The sequence below is a fragment of the Salvelinus sp. IW2-2015 genome, unplaced genomic scaffold, assembly GCF_002910315.2.
Source record: "Salvelinus sp. IW2-2015 unplaced genomic scaffold, ASM291031v2 Un_scaffold659, whole genome shotgun sequence".
In the NCBI taxonomy this organism is placed as follows: domain Eukaryota; kingdom Metazoa; phylum Chordata; class Actinopteri; order Salmoniformes; family Salmonidae; genus Salvelinus; species Salvelinus sp. IW2-2015.
Window position 1 is genome coordinate 641,226 of NW_019942591.1, and position 20,016 is coordinate 661,241.

Consider the following 20,016-nt stretch of genomic DNA (forward strand, 5'->3'; position numbering starts at 1 on the left):
AACACAAATAAAACACTTTACATTCCAGTAAAATGTACAATGTAGCAACCGGTGAATGGCAACATCAAACATAAAACCTGTGGTGAGGAAGCTGACCACAAGATGGCAACAGGCCTGGCATAGTACACCAGCACAGCCATCTTCCGACTGTACTTAAGCAGTAGTTTATGGATTTAACTCTATTTACCCCAGGCTGTTATGGAAAATAATTAACTGTTCATATAACATGATGAAAGGACCACTTTCATTAAGCAATCATCCACAGCTGCTAAGTCATCTTTTGGTTGTTGGGTATAAAGTAGGCTGCCCATACAACATGCAAGTTGTTCAGTTTCCCATGGAATTTTGCACCATTAAATACTGTGCAATATATGCATGCTTTGAATACTGCTTGGACAGTAGGTCAAATGTAGGTTTGTAGGTCCCCTGGTTCTTCTCAGATGTCTCCATCTTGAAGTCACATCTTGGCCTGAGCCTTGAGAAGGCCAGATATCTGCACAGTCCCGTTTAATAGTTCCATTATGATTCATACTTTTTTGGGCCAACATTCTTTTTATACAAATTTGAATTTCAATGTTTTTATTGTTTGACAAAATTAAACCAAATATCAAAATAGTATTAGTCTTCAATGGATCCTTGCGTCATTTGTTTGTTGCATGATGTGATTTGACAGCATTATTCGTTCAGGTAATGACAGAGTCCAACTGATGAACAGCCAGAGAAATTAAAAATGAGGGTGGAGTTGGGGGGTGAATCCATTTGAATAGAGTCCATGATTGAGCTACTGTATAAGTACTAGGATCCTCCAATTAACCAAACTGGAAGAAAAAATTTCCTGGTCCGGATGCTACAACACAAAACATAAGTGTATATTATTCAACAATCTAAAATAGGCTGAATTGTGAATTTATTATTTGTTAAATCATTTTTAAAAAGTACTGTTGTTTCCTACAGCTGTTTGTATACATACATTGATTAGCTTCGAAACTATAGCCCTGGCCACCTCCACCACCAAAGAATGCCTTGAAAATGTTGTTGGCATCAAAATCTGCTGGGGACAGAAACACATGAGGATCAACATCACAGCTGAGGGAAGCAGCCTGTACAATCTCACCACAAATTCACAAAACTAACCATGTAAAATTAATGTGGTAAACAACTGTTTACAGCTCTGAAAATACAAATGGCTGAACCCAGTTGGTGTTTAAATCAAATAATAGTAATTTAGTCTCTGTTAAAGCTGAAATACGTAAAAAGGGGGGGGGCAAGTGCACTTTTCACCCCAGCGCCTTTGTTATTGTTTTTGTTGACGAAACAGAGCAGAGGAGCAGCCAGCATTGTAGCAATTTTTTGTTGTTGCATTCTAGCAGTTTCAGCCCCTTCCCCCCCTGCTGATCTCCAGCCCTCACCTCCCATGTTGCCTGTGTCGTCCTCCAGARCGTGACCACTGTCGTAGCGGGATTTCTTCTTAGGGTCAGACAACACGGTGAACGCCTCGCCCACCTCCTTAAACTTCTTCTCCTCTTCCTTCTGAATCTCAGCACTGGCCGAGCTGTGACGGTCTGAGAGAGAGAGAGACAAACCAGGGCCGTCAGTCAGGGGAAATGAGAGAAGGTACTAAGTTCAATGTTTTATTTCCCCTTTGCATTGAAAGATGTCTCCTGACACATTATTTTACTAATATAAAAAAAGCAGACTGGATAGTTGAACTGAGAAATGGGCTCTCTTAGGTACCTGGATGGTGCATGAGGGCCCGTTTACGGTAAGCCTTCTTGATCTCGTCCTCTGTGGCGTTCTTGTCCACTCCTAGCACCTTGTAGTAATCTTTTCGCTTGCTCTTCTTCAGCTCCAACTGTGCATTCTTCAGGAGGTGCTTGTGTTCTAAGGAAAGGAGTTAAGAGTGAGACGACAGAGATGGTTATTAATAACCAAGAGCAGTTAGAGCACCGTAACAGCAGGAGGAGCTATACAGTAATTCCACCCCTTAGAGACCGACACCTGAGACATTGCGTCACAACAGGGTGTGGGGGGAAAACAGGAGTGTGAAGCAACAGGACCCAGACAGAGAGGTAGCTGGGATGGAGAGAGGGGTGGTTGAGTCACACCAATGAGACACAGACATACCTTTTGTTTTCTCTGTCTGGTAGACCTTCTCATAATCCCTCACAGCCTCATCGTAATCCTCCTTGTCCATGTAACTGAACACACAGAGATATATAGAGACAAGCTTGAGGGATCATAACCATATCCAATGAAAATCCATATTCTTGCAGGCGCTCTAATAATAAGCACTACGGTCATATTGCTAGGAAACTAAGGTAGATTGACGTACCACTGTGCTCTCCGTAAATAGGCCTTGATGTAGGTCTCATCCAGCTTAACTGCCTTTGTGCAGTCTTCAATGGCCTGGTCTATTTTTTTCAGCTTTGGGAGAGAAAAAAAAGGAAATAAAGAGAGTAAGGGGACTGGGGAATGTGCAAAGAAGCTTGCGACAGGGAAAAAAATAAAAAATAAAGATGCTGGCCTAGTTCTAGATTGCGTCATTTTCTCTAAGTGCAGAGCACTGCTAAAAATACACACAGTCAGAGGGGCCTCACTGTATGAGAGGTGTGAGAGTTTGTGGCACGCATCTGTGAGTGTGTGCGCACGTATGAGCGAGAGCGTGCCCATGCAGAAGGCCACCATCACAGCCAGTACTGTAGCGCTACATTGGTCCATACGAGTGACTTCCTGTAGGATTTACAATCTAACAAGCTACACATGCTGCCAGGAAACATTTTGAGCAGAGTTACAGGTATAAGGCCCTTTAAAATCTGTTTWGCAAAGAATTCGTATGGAATCACAGAATCCAGACATTAAAACAGAATTCAACAACACTCAAATGTATTTTACTTTGTAGMAAATCAACTAAATGTATTGAACTTATTAGAAAATGCATTAATTTGTCCAAGATTACTACAAGACATGCATCAGTGATTCATATTTTCCTTTAACTTTCTGAAGAGGCAACGGCTCAGGAATGCCCCTGTGTGTGTGCATGTCTACCACTTTGTGTAGCCGTTAGTGATGATGCTAATGTCATGACAACCATCTTCTGGTATAGGGAAAGGCTTTCCCAAAAACATACAATTAAAATATTAAAACACACAAAGTAGCCTATGCCTGCCTACCTGGCAGAACGATATCATGGATTATCAATCCAGCGGCCATTTGTTTTACAAACTTTGCAATCACATGAGCGCTACAGAAACATTGTGACCAAAAAAGGTCCCTAGCTTGTGCACAGTTGAATTAAAGAGTAAGTATACCCAAAAATCCAAATTTCTTAGATTTTTCAGACCTCAAATGTGGTCTCCTGATGTGGTTTAAGCATGGTTGTGGACAATAATAAAAACATTTGGATGCTATATCAAAAGTGTGATTTAGAGAGCGAAAACCCGAAGAAAAAAAACAAACCCTGGAAAAACAAAACTGAATTTGGGAAAACACTACACGGAATCAGGCAACAACAAAAAATGCACACATTTTATAGGGACCTAAATGTATCAAACATCAGCTGCCTGGCTGAAAAGGCAAAACAACCACGGTGTAATATAAAACAGCAATACCTCCTTTGCAAGCGAACGGAGAGCCTTTCAAWGAAGACTAAAATAATAATAATAGGCCAAAGTGAACTGGGGACCAAAATGGCAATAACACCATGGCTGCATAAGACAACATGGTATGGCAGATGAGAGGGGTTCTCCTCCTGGTGCTGTGTGTTTGKGCCTCACCTTAGATCCTACAGTGCCCCTGTTACAGAAGAGCTTAGCATTGGTTTTGATGTTGTTGGGGTCTATAGTCAGGGCCTCAGAGTACAGCTCGTAGGCCGCATCATAGTTCCCYTCCTTGAAGGCRTTGTTCCCATCCTCCTTCTTGGCTTTGAGTGCTTTGGCATTCTGGGTGGAAGAGAGAGAGCACTTWGCAARCTCTGCAAACTCAATGTGTCAGCAAGCCAGTAGTGGAGACAGAATTGGCTAAAGTGTTCTGTGGCTACCTCTTACAAAAGGTAAAGATGGAGGCAATTTGTCCACATTAGCATAAATATTAGGCAGGTTAGTGGAGCATAATTGCAGGGCTAGAGTCCTGGTGGCAGGTGGATGGAGGACTCACTCMGCAGGCCAGGCGAGCCTTCTCATGGTCAGGGGCCATGCGCAGGGCCTGGACAAAGAACTGGACGGCCTTGTCAATACAGTCCTCATAGTACAGACAGAGACCGCGGACGTACAGGGCATCGCCATTAGTAGCGTCCATCCGCAGGATATCACTGAGAGGACGACAAAGAAACAAGTCTTACATGACAACACACATTTCCAATGGTGTGCATCAGCTAGGGAAATTGCCTTTATTTAATGGTTTTCCAGGTTCCAACAATGTCTTGTTTACCTGGCTACCGACTGGGCCTCTGGGTAACGCCCCAGCATYGCCAGACACTCTGCTTTCAGCACCTTGAACCGATGGCAGGCTGAGGCCGACTCCAAGGCACGGTCCATGCAGAACACAACCTGCACAGTCCAGAGAGAGAGAGAGAGAGAGAGAAACACGGTCCTATCAAATCTAGCACCAATCTGCCCATTCCCCCAAATAAGGATAACAATTTGCTTGATAAAAGACAACATGCAGCCAAGAGCCTACCATCCTGAAGTCATGCTTTTCAAATCCTATTTCAGCCATCTTTTCATACTCCAGGACAGAATCTGCATTCTTTACCTGAAAATAGATCCAAACTTGAACAAGAAGTCAAACTTATGCTTTTATATAAGGAAGCCACTACACAGCATGATGTCATCAATTTAGACAAAACTTGTGGAATATCTGTCACAGTTAAAGGATTTCAACTACTGTAGAACAATTAGCTCTTTACAATGCATTGCTGTTAGGACCTAGTCTGCCAGACAGACTGTCTGTCTCACCCACCTCCTGCTGTGCCTGGCTGTTGTCAGGCTCCAGTTCTAGAACCCTGTGGAAACAGCGGCTGGCTGCCATAGCYTTGCCCAGGGACAAGTGGCACTTCCCCTCCCGTAGATGACCCTGTGGGAAAGTTGACTCACAGTTAACAGGCAGGAACACTGACACAGGCAGGGAGGAGACCCACCCACAAACCATGACTCAGATCTTTCCATTACCTTACCGTTGTACTCATTCAACTGCCAAACGTATTATGAGATGAGACAAACCGGAAAGTCTGACTAACTTGTRTGCCTAGGAGCTAGCTGGGTATTCAAGGCCTGCTACGCCTGGTGGCGGACCCTACCTTCATGAAAGTGTCGTCGAGCCGCACTGCCTGCTGGGAGTCCTCCAGCGCCTCTCTGTGCCGGCTCAGCATCATCAGCGTGGCTGCCCGGTTTCCATAGTAACTGGCATTCTTAGGACACATGTCTGTCGAGAACACATTGGAAAAATAAATAAAATCATCGTTAACAAGAATAGATGATCCTCTCCCCCACAGAAAACAAAGATGTTCCCCCTCTCTATAAAGAGGATATTCTTTGCAGTTGATATCACTGATGGAATTCTTACCTATGGCCTTGGTGTAGTAGTTGAATGCTTCAGAGTAATCCTTCTTGATGTAGTAGGCATTACCTTGCTCCTTGAAGCTCTCCGCTTCCCTGGATGACACACAGAGAAATAAAAGACAGAAAGAGCTTGAGAATGAGGCTATTTGTTGACATTACCCAAGAGAGAGTTCTGAGTAAAACTGCATAATGACAGGATGACTAATCGAGTACTCAAACTGACATCAAAACTCCATCTTAAACCAGCGATCACATTTTTTTCAAATACTGTAAAACTATTTGGTCAATTTCATCTTGAAGACAACATTAATTTGCTTTGACTCTAGTGTTCCATTTGTACATGTGCATTTGTGGGACAAAAAAAAACACACAAGAATCAAAGTTCCGCGCCCTAAAGTTCCTTTCCCCTCCGTGTCTCACTCAATTGCATTCGGACCGCTCCCTCTACACACACGTTTTGGAATAATTGCATAACTTCCCACTTAGGCTACTTTGTGGTTGTCACAAGTTACCACAGCCAAAATTGGCTATATTGTAAAAATTCAGCTATTTGGTCTTAATTTAAGGTTAGGCACACCGTGAACAGTGTGGCCTTTTCCCATTTATTCTCACTTTTGGTTATTTGAAAATGACACGAACTCCAAAATATTGCCATTTTTAAAACAATCCTGACAAAGTTGTTTGCAATTTCTGTTTAATCCACCAGAAAAGACAGAACAAATATGGTTTAAACTCAAATATACTAATAGATAAAAAATAAAATGTATAATTTTTGTAATTTATATCATAAATAGGAGTGTTGTCACATGCAGCCAGCAAAAATATTGAAATGTCTGCTAAACCCAAAATTACAACCAACTAATTGCAGCCTTCCCGCAAAAACGGAAGAGGCAAGTAGAAGGGGGAAAAGTAAGGTACTTGTCTTTAGGCCCAAGATTGCAAGAGTGAAAAGAATTGATGTACCGATTCCATGGCACATGGTGAATGAACTGATACACAAAACGACATTGGATTCAAAACTTAGAAATGTTTAATTAAAATTATTAAAATGTATTGCAACCAATACACACACACACATATAGGGGTTACAACCATCCCAGCTGTGCAGATTTCGCTTCGAAGAGAGAGTCATTAGATAATTTGTTTTGGTACTGTCCACATGTAGATTGTTTTTGGTCACAGGTCCAGGAATGGCTGAAGAATTGCAACATTTACCCGGAGCCAACTCTGCAAATAGCACTACTAGGTGAATTTAAAAGTCCGTCAACCGATCAATAATACTTTTAGCAAATTTTTTACATTTAAATTACATTCTGTAGAACAAAATAGAAAGGTTCAGAACCTCTGGGAAACACAGCTGAAAAATATATGGCAAATAGAGAAAAAAAAAGTATGGTCTTCAGAGATAGATGGAATGGTTGAGGGTAGCTGAAAGATGTGATTAAAAACAAACAAAAGATAACTATTGTAAAATACAACGTGTCCGTAAAATGTATATAGTATGTGTAAGCTGGAAGTAGAAGCCTAACGCTTCAAACACACCGACAGCATCATTGTGCAAAATAGTACGCAGCATCATCTGGATATGTATGCAACAAAAGTTCAACATTCCCCTTCGGTTCCCATTTCTGTCAAGCAGTCTACACATACAGTTTGACGCATACGTTAGATAAATCCAACGTATGCACCACACCGAATGCACTGCAACGCGATGCTGCAAGGCAATCGCAGCTTTTCATTGGAAATTAATGTAATTCTGGTGTACCAAAATTCAACGACACTGTCGGTGTGTTGTTATCRATTAGTTTACTTCAATTAGGGGAGGGGAGGTAGGGTTAGGAGAAAATAATAAAGTAAAAGATATTTGAAAAAGATAAGATATACTTACAAAAATATATGGGGCGTTGGAAATGATGCAGACAATTACATTGTAACTATCAATCTATATGCAATATTAAAGCGGATCGACTCCCTAAAAAAARACTGTGGTTAAGGGTTAGGTTTAAAATCTGATTTTCCAGAGRAAAATTGTGGGAACTGGTTGGGTTTAACTTTGTGGCTGTGGTAACTAACGTTAGTGATCACCCTACTTTGCAATTAGAAGTCGATAGACGGGTTCCACACTGAAAATATGCCAAAAGAGTTTGATTAAGACAAAGCGCATATTTATTTTTGGCAGAATCATTACGCCTAGGCCTACTCATAAATGATGCCCTGGCCATAATTAATCCACATGCAGTGTTCAATGTAGAATTGTTCATCCATTTAGAAAATTCCAAGGAACAGGCATAATAAACTAAAAGTACACATATTTTGGTTTGTAACCAATAATAATTTTTTCCCCGTTTCAAATTGTCACTGAGAATAACAGGTCCAGACACAAGATGCAAATCACTTCGCATTATTCTGTTCCATTTTTATATTACATCATGTTTGTTTTTTTACTATAAAATAGGTGTCTTGACTGTGATAAGGTCTCTGGAAATAATAGCGTCTTGTCTTCTAAATTAAACAAAACAAGGCTATGCCATTGCACAGCGATAGGCTTCTACATGCAAGTGCCACACAGCTGAGGTTACTACCTTTTTGAATATTGGGTTCCATGATATAATATAACCAGTTGGTATTACAGATTCAATAAATAAATCATAAATGCCACTTTTTATTTTATTGACTGAATAATAAATTATCAAATTTAGCAGTTAGGATTAGTGTACTCAAAAATATAATGTAAGTACTCGGTCAAAAAAGGTCAAATTCACTTCCCTAACAGGTCATACTGTATCATCCACAGAGACAAAATAGACCAAGTAAATGTGAAAAGGGACTTAGAGGAAAACCTCGAGGTGCATTGGCGAGTAATCAATGACTTCATCCTAGCCCATATCGCAGACTGCAAGGAGGTAGGATATTACATGATACTGCATATTATACGCAACTGCTGACAAGCAAAACATAACAGACAAGGGACAATACTAGGAGGAAAGGTCTTCTTTAAATCATAATTCACTCTGGTTGTAGACCAGGACTAATCTAAGTCTATGATAGACTATCAGATTGCTTCCTGAACACTACTATTCTACTGTTTCCAAACATGTATGCTGGAAGAGTTAACCTTGGCGTGCGTGCGGGTGGGAGGGGGTATGGAGCTGCGCAAAATCATCTAAACATAGAAAGAGCCATACCAGCAGGCAGTGAGGGGTCTCAGCCAATGGCCACAGCTCACAAACAGAGCAGCTATCTGAGCTCAGTGGGAAATACAGAGGCAGATCACCAGGGAGCACATGGCAAGACAAGCCAGGGAGAGGGCAACTGCCATTTCCTTTGAATCTTTATTTAACTAGGCAGTTAAGAACAAATTCTTATTTACAAGAGTGACAGATTTTTACCTTGTCAGCTCAGGGATTCGAACCAGCGAACTTTAGGTTACTGGCCCAACACTACCCACTATGCTATCCTGCCGCCCCAACATCTTCACCACGCTTCAGTTCAGATCACAATCAGAGCAAGGAAGCTGACAATGAAGCGAAACTGAAAATAAAGGCAATTTTCAAAGACAATACCTTGCCCTTGTAATATTCTTGAGGAAACAGGACGGTTACCCCTATATCACAAGACATTGGTTGGTTGTTGAACTTGTGGCCCCCACTGCTGCCAAGAGAAAAGTTGAGACAGAATTACTAGTGGTGGGAATATATTAGCTAGGCCCAGCGTCATTAATGTATGGATCTGGCTAGGCCTAGTTGACAACCTCGGATAACATCACAGTAAAATAAATGGATCACCCTTCAGGCATATCAAGAAGACCATGTCAGACAATAGTAAGTTACCTCATGCAAAGCCTAATTTATAGCCATCTCGTTCAGGTCATCAAGACCTGAGAATGTTCTGGAAGAACGTCACTCAGCGAGGACAATCAGTGGGCAGAGTGGGGCAATATTTTGGGGACTTTTCTGGGTCGTGCGTGGGTACATAGCAATACCAACAGCTATGTTAGCTAGCTAAGTAACTAATTAGCGAAACACATTCGGTAAAAATATAGAACAAAAACATTAACCATAGGCTTTGCGACCGTCATTGCTAAAGGCTACTTAGCTAACGTTAGTTAGCCAACTAGCTAGTACAATAGCAAGCTAACGTTAGCTAGCCATAACAACACACGACGGTGCAAAATTTGTCACAAACTGTGACTAACTTTGTTGGTTAGGTAACATTAACAGATAAAGTCAACTTTATTTGTTGGTATGGACATTTCAAAAAGAGAAATGGCTAACGTTAACCGGTTAGCAAGGCCTAATTCCCGTGTGACACAAAGCAAAGGCAAACCAACACTAGCCAGACCAAGATTATAATAACATGACAATGGCACGAGAACACTCAAATCGAATGTGTAACAATTGTTGTACATTTTCRGCAACGTACCTCTCCAATTCCTCGTCGCTGAGTATTTCCATTTCAGGATCCATGGTCACATCGCAGTCATCAACCGTCGCCATTTTGCTGGGACTGAGGAGGAGGGGGGGGTTGATTGACAACTAGACAAGACGATCATTGAAAGTTAGTCCTGTATTTTTAACTGAAACCTGGCAGTCCCAAAACCTTTTTGGTCCACCAGCATCTACTAAGCTAACATATTTAATTGTTTGAAGATGGTCATACAAAGGATCATTTAGATATTTGATTTGGAATTTTAGGACCAATTTAGGTATCAAAAATATATATACAAATGTTTTTTGATAACACCTTGAATTTGGCCTTACTGCTATTAGCCCATAGAAACACATTGGATAACAGATTTATACATGGAAAAACATAGGCCAAAATGAGGTTTGTTTTGATTTGTCTACCCTTAAGATATAAGAAAGATCAGGCAACTTTTTATTTTATTACACACATATTTAACCCTTTTTTTTAGGCACTAAACTACTTCCATATATACTGCCATTAATTGTTTTAACTGGTACCGGGCTACCTTCAGGCGAGTGTTGTGAGGTTTACGTCCTAAATCAAAACAACAGAAACGTATGAGTTCGTGTGAGATTCACCTTTCTCATAACAGTGTGTAGCCCAAACACTTCGGAAGCTACAGACAGAAATTGGCAGATCGGCCGTAAAGTAAAAGGGTTTTTCTCCAATAGTTTTTGTCCCACCAGGAGTTGGCATTGGCAAGAAAGCAGAAACAGACCCCCAGCCAGGGTAAAACAATGCATGATCGGACAGGCTATTTTGTCAGTAAAAATAGAGTAACATTGAACTAGCTCGCTCTATTAAAATAGAAAATGTTAATGTCTTCCATCCTCTGCGGCTGTGGCTCAAACAAGTCTTACCGCCATCGTACGCTAGAGGTCTCAGTTACTAACAGTAGTGAGGAAGACGTTACGTAAGCATTGTAAACAGGAAGTATTTTGGGGTAGTGATGTCTGGAATTTATGGGAGCTCTGTATTTACATTTTAAAGGTAKAAAGATTGCAAGGAAATTAAATGTTGAATTGAGTTGTTATCTGTACGAACATAACAACGGACAATATCACTTAAATAGAATAGTTAGCTAACTAAATGCATGCTACACGTTAGCATGTAGCTAGCTAGCYAACGTTAGCTAGATAGCTACGGGTCATAATAATATCATGTTCTGCTACGTGAGGGAAAACGTCCTACCTCTATGACTTGTAAGAAKAAAGTGTGTGTGTGTGTTTTGCTAGCTGCAGAGATATATCTGTCATCTGACTTGTTATTCAATTGAGTTGCCAAGAGACTGATCATCATCATGGGCAAGAGTTGTAAAGTGGTGGTGTGTGGTCTGGCTGCCGTTGGCAAGACTGCTGTCCTGGAGCAACTGCTGTATGCCAATCACATTGCAGGTAAGCAATTCATTCGTAAGACCTAGCTAGATCAAGGACAATGTTGATGTTTTAACTACACAGATCCTCTGGTCCCATTGATATCCCAAAGTGCTCCCCTCATTTCCCCCCCTAGGCTCAGAGCCCATGGAGACCCTGGAGGATATCTATATTGGCTCCATAGAAACGGACCGTGGCACTCGAGAGCAAGTGCGCTTCTACGACACCCGGGGTCTTCGTGATGGTCTGGAGTTCCCTCTCCACTACTTCTCCTTTGCGGACGGTTTTGTCCTGGTCTACAGCATCGACAGTACGGAGTCCTTCAAACGCATGGAGGCCCTCAAGAAAGACATTGACCGCTACCGTGATAAGAAAGAGGTAAGGACTTTCATCGATTTCAATGGTAGTTGTAAAGCACAGTGTTGTGTAGGCTAGTTAAATAACASCGCAGACTTCAGGACAAAACAGACCCTGCTGATGAACGGCCGTCCTATCGCCTCTGACTGCAGACCGTCGGCCACCTTTATTGTTTGTTAATTTCCTGATGGTTCTACGTGTTGAATCACCACCGCACGTCAACAGCCAGCAGGTTATGTACTACGCGTGGCGACATTCGTTATGGTYTGTCTTGTCCTAAAGTTGTTATCTACKCACCACACTRRACTTGCTGATATCCAGGTGATGTGAGGCTGTGCTAAATGGATGAGATGATCTGTCCACAGGTGAKCATAGTGGTGCTGGGCAACAAGCTGGACATGCAGGAGCAGAGGAYAGTGGACTCGGAAGTGGCCCAGCACTGGGCCAAGACAGAAAAGGTGCGTCTGTGGGAGGTGTCTGTGGCAGACCGGAGGACCCTCATCGAGCCTTTTGTCCACCTGGCCAGCAAGATGACCCAGCCCCAGAGCAAATCATCCTTCCCCCTCAGCCGCAATAAGAACAAGGGGAGTGGCTCTGTCGATAGCTGAGGGATTAGGGGGGATGGAAGGGGGGAGGGAGTGAGGATTGATGAAGAATGGGAAAGAGTAGGAGGGGAAACGCAATAGACTGATTGTTAGCTTATCACAAATACAGACAATTTTATGTCTGCACGAATGTACACCGACTGAATCAGAAACCAATGGTTTCATGGTGATTTTGACTGATATTTAGATTGATATTTGACCATTTAGACTGATCTTTGACGACAAGTAAATGTTGACATCAAAAGTAACACAAATGGATAATCAAGAGGGTTGTTTGTATCATGGAGGATACATAAGGGATTATATTACTGGCAGTTAATCAGGAGATTTGTTACACTACTGGCATGCCATCTACTCAGATGAAATATGGCAACTATTTTAGCATGGATGATCTGAATTRTATTTTAAGTTAGAGTACATGAAACAAATCCATATTTTGAAGAATTAAAAAAACATTCCTCTATTTTAGCTATGTCAGAAATGTTACTGCCTTTTGAGATCGCTTTGAGTTTTAAAATGACATTATTGTCTAAAGATTTGAATTGTGGCTGACAGACGACTAGCAGGCTTATGTGATGTCTCTTGGTGAACAGGTTTGAAGAGTTTGAAGAGCTTGAAGAGTTTGAAGTGCTTCCTGCCTGCTGGACAGGCCATGAAGAGCTTTTGACCACAGCCTAAGCATGCTGAATTATCTGTACCTTATCAGAAACTCCTTACTGTCCTTGAAAACCATGGGGTATCCTTGATCTTTGTTACTGAGCTATGTTGGTCAGACGAAATGCAAATGTATTTCATTTTCAAATTATTTAACTGACTGAAGCCATTTAATGCCATGTCAGGGTCCATAGTTATTGCGCAACATTTCATGTGTGTGTCACTGAACAAGAAAGATGCCTTGGCCTAGTTTGGATGTCGTTTTTTGCTTAGTGACTATTCACAGATCTTTATATTTGTGTTATGTTTTGACATCGTTCATCTCCGTCTTTATGTCTGTATTATTGAAGTGCATATTTTCATGATAAATATTGGGGCATTTATACTCTGATGCAATATACAGCACAGTATTTATCTTTTAAAATGTTCTGGAGACTGGATAATCGTTTGCATGTTGTGTAAACAAATTAAAAGATTCCCTCTGCATCTAAATTGAGGCTGTTGTGTATATCTTTGATTTGCATGATTTATGAAGTAATTAAACATAATACAAACATTTTAATGTCTTTTATTAAAATATTCCTACATTGCTGATTGCGGTGCCATCGCCACAGATCATTCCTGTGAGCTAGGATAAAGATCTACAGAGATATCTAAACTTTGCTCAAATCCCTCCAAACTCTGCCTCCATGTCAGAAATGTGGAGAAGGAGAGAGGAGTCAGAGTAGTGTCACAGAATAACTCATGCATTTTCAATGGGCAACATTTTAAAGCAGCTTTAATGACCAACGATTCATCTTCTTTTCTCTCACTGCTGTGTAACAGCTCCCTGGGGGGCGGGCAGGTAGCCTAGTGGTTAGAGAGGTGAGCCAGCAACCGAAGGGTTGCCGGTTCAAATTCTGGGACTGACAGGGGAAAATCGGGCAAGAAATGAGCTGGCTACCAGAGGGTTTCTGGTATCAAATCCTAGATTCCTTCAGTTGTGCCCATAAGCAAAGCCCTTAAAACCCCACAACAACAGCTCCCTGGTTGCTGAGTGTGGCAGCCCCCCACACCTCTCTAACAAACCTGTATGTGTGTCTTTTGGAGGGGTTGGGTTAAAAGCGGAAGTCAAATATCGGTTGGACCTTGTGTGCAAATGGCCTTTTGTTCTTTAGTGGTAATTGCTGTGAGTACATCTGTACAAATCCATTATAAAGGCTTCATCTCTGCCTTTGATGTAAGATACTTCAGGTGAGATTCTTTGTAGTCTATATTTAACCTGACTTTGACAACAGTCAGGTTAGGTATGATTCCTCTCCCCAGTAATGAATGACATTGGTTCTGTGGAATAGATTGCTGAAACATCTATTCTATACCGTTGGAACTATACATCTAAATATTTCAAGCACAAAAAAAATTACGATTTTAAGTGGCCATTTTATGTTGAAACGGTGTTGTAGTAGAGATAGGTCCCCGTGGTGATGAGAATTCTGCCCTACATACACTGAGACAAGGTCAGACATGTTTATGTAGAGCAAATGAAGCTGCCAACAGTTCCACATGGACCAGCTGACTGGAAAGGTTAATGTAAGCTAATGAGAAAACCTCAAGTGGAATGTTTCTGAATTGATACTATACTCATCTTCAGAGCACAAGCAGGATGTTGTTTCTCATTTCAAACAGGTTGTTTTTAATGACGAGCCAGTGTGCTGATGATGTTCCTTACTAAGAAATTGTGCATTTACTGAGTCACATGTATGGATCATTATAAACTAGCATAGTATTACAACCCACATTTATTGTCTTCTTACACAGTACATGAGGTACAATAACTTMAACACAAAACAGCCTCAGGACCCTATATAACCCGCCACACTCTCATACATTTTCTTATCTACGTTTAACAGAGGGCAATGAACAATAAAACATCTCACTCTCTATATTGATCTCCTGTTAAAATGTGACATTTACCACACGGCTTGAAATACACACTGTGAATACTGCGGCGGGAGCGAGAGGAGCAGTAGATTTGTGACTTGTCCCCGTTGTGATTTATGAATGCACCTCTTCAACTAGACTACCGCCAAAACCATTTCCCCAAGGATGACACTAAGACAAAAAATACCAAGGCAATGTCTTTTTTTTATCTCTACTCCAATACTGTTTTACTGTCATAGCAAAAAAACTCAGATTCATCTTCAGTGCTGCAGCTGAGCATCTAGCTAGGCTCCCCCAGGGACATGCAGGACCAATGGGATTTCTCCCCCTTTCWTTTTACAATGGAGCTTATTTATCTCAACCCTGGCAGTTGCTATAGTGACCTTCTAATCGCAGCATTTCCCTCCCAGCACTATGTCTTCAAGAGGTAGTGTGTGATTTAAGGGTTTGGATAGAGAGAGGCCAGCACACAGGTTGAACAATGGACTRGTGATTTGGCATGATGATGTGCCCCATGTGGCCATTCTAACTGTTTGACCCCAGCCTCTGGACCAATACAACCCAGAGTCAAGGTCAGTATGTCCAAACAGGTMTCTTCWAGAGYTAGTGTGTGATTTAAGGGTTTGGATAGAGAGAGGCCAGCACACAGGTTGAACAATGGACTCGTGATTTGGCATGATGATGTGCCCCATGTGGCCATTCTAACTGTTTGACCCCAGCCTCTGGACCAATACAACCCAGAGTCAAGGTCAGTATGTCCAAACAGGTTCCCTGTTATAAGGCCAGATCTTTTCTACATGAAATCCCTCCAGAAAGCTTAGGCTACCGTGGGCTGCTGCAAAGATAAAACTCACAGAAGAGATTATTTCTTCCTCTTTACAAGAGAGGTATGCATTTATGGCCATGATTTGMTGGCAAGAGAAAGMTCAAATGTTTCTTATGATATAATGATTTTGATGCTCTGTGACAGATCAACATTAACCGGGCCCCAAAGCAGTTGGTGCAGCTCATTCCACCTGAATAKACAGAGGTCGAGTTTACATAATCTGCTGTAGGACAATACCTAATGAATGTAAACACACAACATGTCATTTTGAACAATGTTTTAAATATGATTTGATCATGCTGCAAAGCGCCGTGCTGTGAGTGTGCGTGTGGAGGATCTAACACCTTTGACATTAGAAAGCGGGACATGTTAACAAGTCGTCTGGTTCCAGTCAATAGCCGGACACTTAAAGGTCAATAAAATACAAAGTGATGCTGAGGAAGTGAAAGATCGAATCTATTTATTTCCCTATCCAACTTCTCCCTCTGTCTATCTCTCTCTCTCCCATTTATTTCTCTGTCATTCATATCCAACCTGGCATGATCTATACAGACGGGAAAAACAAACATTTAAAGCAAAGACTCAATAGCTTATCAAAATATCTTACTCTATATTCCACCTTATAATTCCTATTGCACATCATAAAGATCATTGTAATCAAATGTACTGCGAACACAGTGACAAAGGTGTTACAATAAATACTGGCCATGTCCCCTCATAGAATACATTCTACATTGTAGTACATGTTTTGTAATGTACCACTGGCTTTAAATGGAACACGAGGGCTGCATTTACACAGGCAGCCCAATTCTGTTTGTTTTTCTCCCACTAATTGGTCTTTTGGTCAATCACATCAGATTTTTACATCAGAGCTTTTTCAGAGCTGATCTAATTGGTCAAAAGACCAATTAGTGAAAAAGAACATCAGATTTGGGCTGCCTGTCTAAACGCAGCCAAGCAGCCACAGATATTGGGGCAGCGGGTAGCCTAGTGGTTTGAGCGTTGGACTTGTAACCGAAAGGTTGCAAGATTGAATCCCCGAGCTGACAAGGTAAAAATCTGTCGTTCTGCCCCTGAACAAGGCAGTTAACCCACTGTTCCTAGGCCGTTATTAATAAGAATTTGTTCTTAACTGACTTGCCGAGTAGAAATAAAGGTCAAAAATAAATATTGACATGTACTGTATAACTTGACATACACACTGAACTGACTCCGTGTCCCTATGGGGTTGATACAGAGAGGGAGGACCCAGGGACAGACTGACCACCACAGCAAAAGATACGGGTGTCACTCCAAAGCATTCAGGTAGAGATCATTGTAGGGGTTTGGGGAGAGGTCTGGCAAGGTTCCACGTTTCTTCTGTCAACACTGGCTTCAGACATGGGTATGATCACTTGACTTGACCTTCCCTTGTTTTGGCAATGGGAGAGGTGTGTTTGTGCTTACCTAACGTTTTCACACGGGGAGAGCTGGCATAAGGACCTACAGTGGTAGTGAGAACAACAATGCTGTCCAACTACATTATGAGAACGGGCTCCCCTTCCAATAAACAAGGACATGGATGGGAAGCCAACAAATTAAAAGCTGATTGAACAAAATTCACATCATTATGGTATGCTTGTTACAGTTCCTTACAGTCCAGAAGAGTCTCCAGACAGATGCGGCTTTGGTGATTGGCATTATTATGGCAAGAGACTGACTCTGGCTTCAGTTCAGACAATAAGAGCACATGACACAGGACCTGCTAGGTACACAAAGGACAGAGAAAAACTGTGAAGAACAGCGCTGAGCTGAGCTGTGGTGGTGGTCCAGAATCCAGTACCGTTCCATGATATTGTTCAGAACCTAATCTCTCTCCATTATCTGGAGCCGCTCCAGAGTATGACGTTATGATGCACGTTAATACTGTGCAGATAATCCAGATTATCATCCAGACTGTTGTTCAGACTCAGCATGCCACTCCTTTCTGTGACAATAGCCCTGTTTATACCTGCTGTTAACATGCGCCCTTCATCCTGATCTTGTCTGTTTACACTTATAAGATCTGATCACAATCAGATCACAATGCATCTTTTAATTGTCTACAATTCTCAAAAAATGTGGGCACAATCAGAATGTGAACAAGATCAGGACAAAGGCAGCAGGTTGGAACCAGGTATAAACAGGGCTAATGAGGCAGGACTCGGATGGGGACTGACACCATTCTCCATTTGCCTTCATGTGTTTATCCCATGCAGTGTTGAATGCCTGCTGTGAAGACTAACTTCTAAAATAGGGGGAAATGAGAGCTGTGCTTTGACATCAGTGATATGCAGATCCTATACCAGGAAACTCAGTTCTGAGAAACGCCAGCTCCTCCCACCTCACAGGCAGTAGCCTCAGTCAACATTGCTGCCTTGTAGTTTCATAGCCTGCCATTACATACAGCACATGTACCTTTACTGAAAGAAATGGGTCACTGGTAGATTGATAGATAATTGACATTTCACCACACTGCAATTGAAGAGAATGTGATCATAGTGCTTTGTTTTATCCATGGTGTCTCTTTCTATAATAATGGGACACATCCCTTATTATAACCAGGYCTGGGCTCTGTATCTGGGCTGGTCTACCGTCCATGGTTCCCTTGGCTGTGCACAGGGATGGAGGAGTGAAAAAGAGAGACACGGACACACCACAATGTCCTCCTATATGATCGTCATATTCCGTGTCTGGGCATCTTACATCCAAACGTCTCCAATCCTGTTCTGTATGGCTATTATTCCACTTCATCCACAAGTACAGTGTATGACCCGTCTCTACGGTGATGACGTTTGAGAGGCTCTGATTGTGTGGATGATTGTATGGTATTCATGTAGCTGAAACTGTAAGCCCAGAGAAGGCCAGAAACTGACCAGTGGTTGACACTCTTGGGATATACTGGATAATTACATCTGAAAGGCATTTTTTTGTTCCACATCTATTGTGTTGTGGCGCTAATAATTCAATTCCATAATTCAGTTCAACGTTGAACAAGAAGAAAAATCACTCGACCATTTTTCGATTCAACATTTGTCTCTTTTGTAGGTTAAAAAACAAGTACAGTAAAACCATGTAAATAAAACAAACAGAAAAAAACAAGCAAAGTATTTCTCCTTTCCATGTACAGCGTGTGTCTGCTGTAGCCTACATCAACAGTCTACCCTCAGATAAGATAGCTTGGTTTAATATTCCCATAGACAAAGGCCTCAGAAACATGTACAGAATCAAAGAGATTTAAAAAGATGGAGGAGAGACAGCGCTGGGTTTGATCTAGAAGGGCAATAACATGGTCTTCACTGCAGGTGGAGCTGCTGCGTCACACACATGGAAATACTATTGCACTGACTGAACTGAAGGGAACAACAAAACTGCATAGGATTTCCCCCGTTTTGCTGTTGCTAAAGTAGACAGGTTGGGTGTAAGTGTTGGGTTTGGTAATAAACCAGCAAAGACAGTTGGTGTTGGGATAAATCAGGAGACCCAAGTATTGGGTCTGGTCTGGTGGGGGCAATTGAGTGTTTGTTTCAAGGTGGGTCTACTTGTTTAGGAGAGAGGGGTATGGGAATATGATTATGTGTTCTACTGCACTTGCGACATCAATAACACTGGCTGTTCTGTGTAATCCATATAATAGCTGTGTCTTGCTCCTCTGTGAGGTGAAAGCCCAGCAATGTCAACACAGAGAGAGGGCTGAAGCATCATGAGAATGAGATTGACCATCAAGGAAAAACGCATCACAACAACCCATCAGTTCAAATGACTCTTAACACTGGCCACTTGGAATTGGCCTTTCAAATACAGTGCGGTAGGCTGTAGTAGAGCATCTCTGTAGAGGTACAGATACATTGTTCAGAATCAGATAAAGCCATCTCCCCACATCCTATATTCTCCTACTGTATAACCATTCTAAACATAGACACATTGATTGAACGTATTGCTTTAAAAATMTAACTAGATCTGAGATTTAGATTCAGACCTGTCTCATGGATAATAACAACAATAAAAATTGAATCGTTATAAGTTGATTGTTTGTGTGATTGAAAAAAATGCTAAATCAAACTGGCATGGGTTTATGAAAAATCACACCAGGAATAACAACAAAAAACTAGAACATATTTTCATTGCTTTCATAAGTAAATCTGTTTTAAGGTGCTTTTAATGTGGTTGCCATGGCACTGTGCTTTGTTTCTTTCCCTCCATTCCTGATGATCCAATCAGTGATCTGGGAAATGTGTTCT

At 41.5% G+C, this 20,016-nt stretch overlaps 2 protein-coding genes across 5 annotated transcripts; one reads left to right on the plus strand and one right to left on the minus strand.

Annotated features, from left to right (window-relative positions):
- Positions 1-562: 562 nt before the first annotated feature.
- Positions 563-10,087, minus strand: LOC111976202 (dnaJ homolog subfamily C member 7). 2 transcript variants are annotated; one of them, XM_024004962.3, is made up of 14 exons: positions 9,978-10,087; positions 5,560-5,648; positions 5,294-5,418; positions 4,957-5,070; positions 4,675-4,749; positions 4,426-4,544; positions 4,153-4,306; positions 3,774-3,938; positions 2,333-2,424; positions 2,125-2,198; positions 1,735-1,881; positions 1,410-1,562; positions 971-1,048; positions 563-847 (listed from the first exon to the last, which is right to left on the minus strand). In XM_024004962.3, the coding sequence occupies exons 1-14, from the start codon at positions 10,049-10,051 to the stop codon at positions 810-812; spliced, it is 1,497 nt and encodes a 498-aa protein (XP_023860730.2). In that variant the 5' UTR covers positions 10,052-10,087; the 3' UTR covers positions 563-809. The 2 variants fall into 2 exon arrangements, with proteins under 2 accessions (XP_023860730.2, XP_023860726.2); XM_024004958.3 differs by having other exon boundaries at positions 971-1,051.
- Positions 10,088-10,938: 851 nt separating this feature from the next.
- Positions 10,939-12,820, plus strand: nkiras2 (NFKB inhibitor interacting Ras-like 2). Of its 3 annotated transcripts, none has more exons than XM_070438287.1 (4): positions 10,939-11,011; positions 11,302-11,416; positions 11,532-11,773; positions 12,118-12,820. In XM_070438287.1, the coding sequence occupies exons 1-4, from the start codon at positions 10,985-10,987 to the stop codon at positions 12,358-12,360; spliced, it is 627 nt and encodes a 208-aa protein (XP_070294388.1). In that variant the 5' UTR covers positions 10,939-10,984; the 3' UTR covers positions 12,361-12,820. The 3 variants fall into 3 exon arrangements, with proteins under 3 accessions (XP_070294388.1, XP_070294389.1, XP_023991703.2); XM_070438288.1 differs by having other exon boundaries at positions 10,940-11,012; positions 11,258-11,416; XM_024135935.2 differs by lacking the exon at positions 10,939-11,011 and having other exon boundaries at positions 11,072-11,416.
- The last annotated feature ends 7,196 nt before the right edge of the window (positions 12,821-20,016 follow it).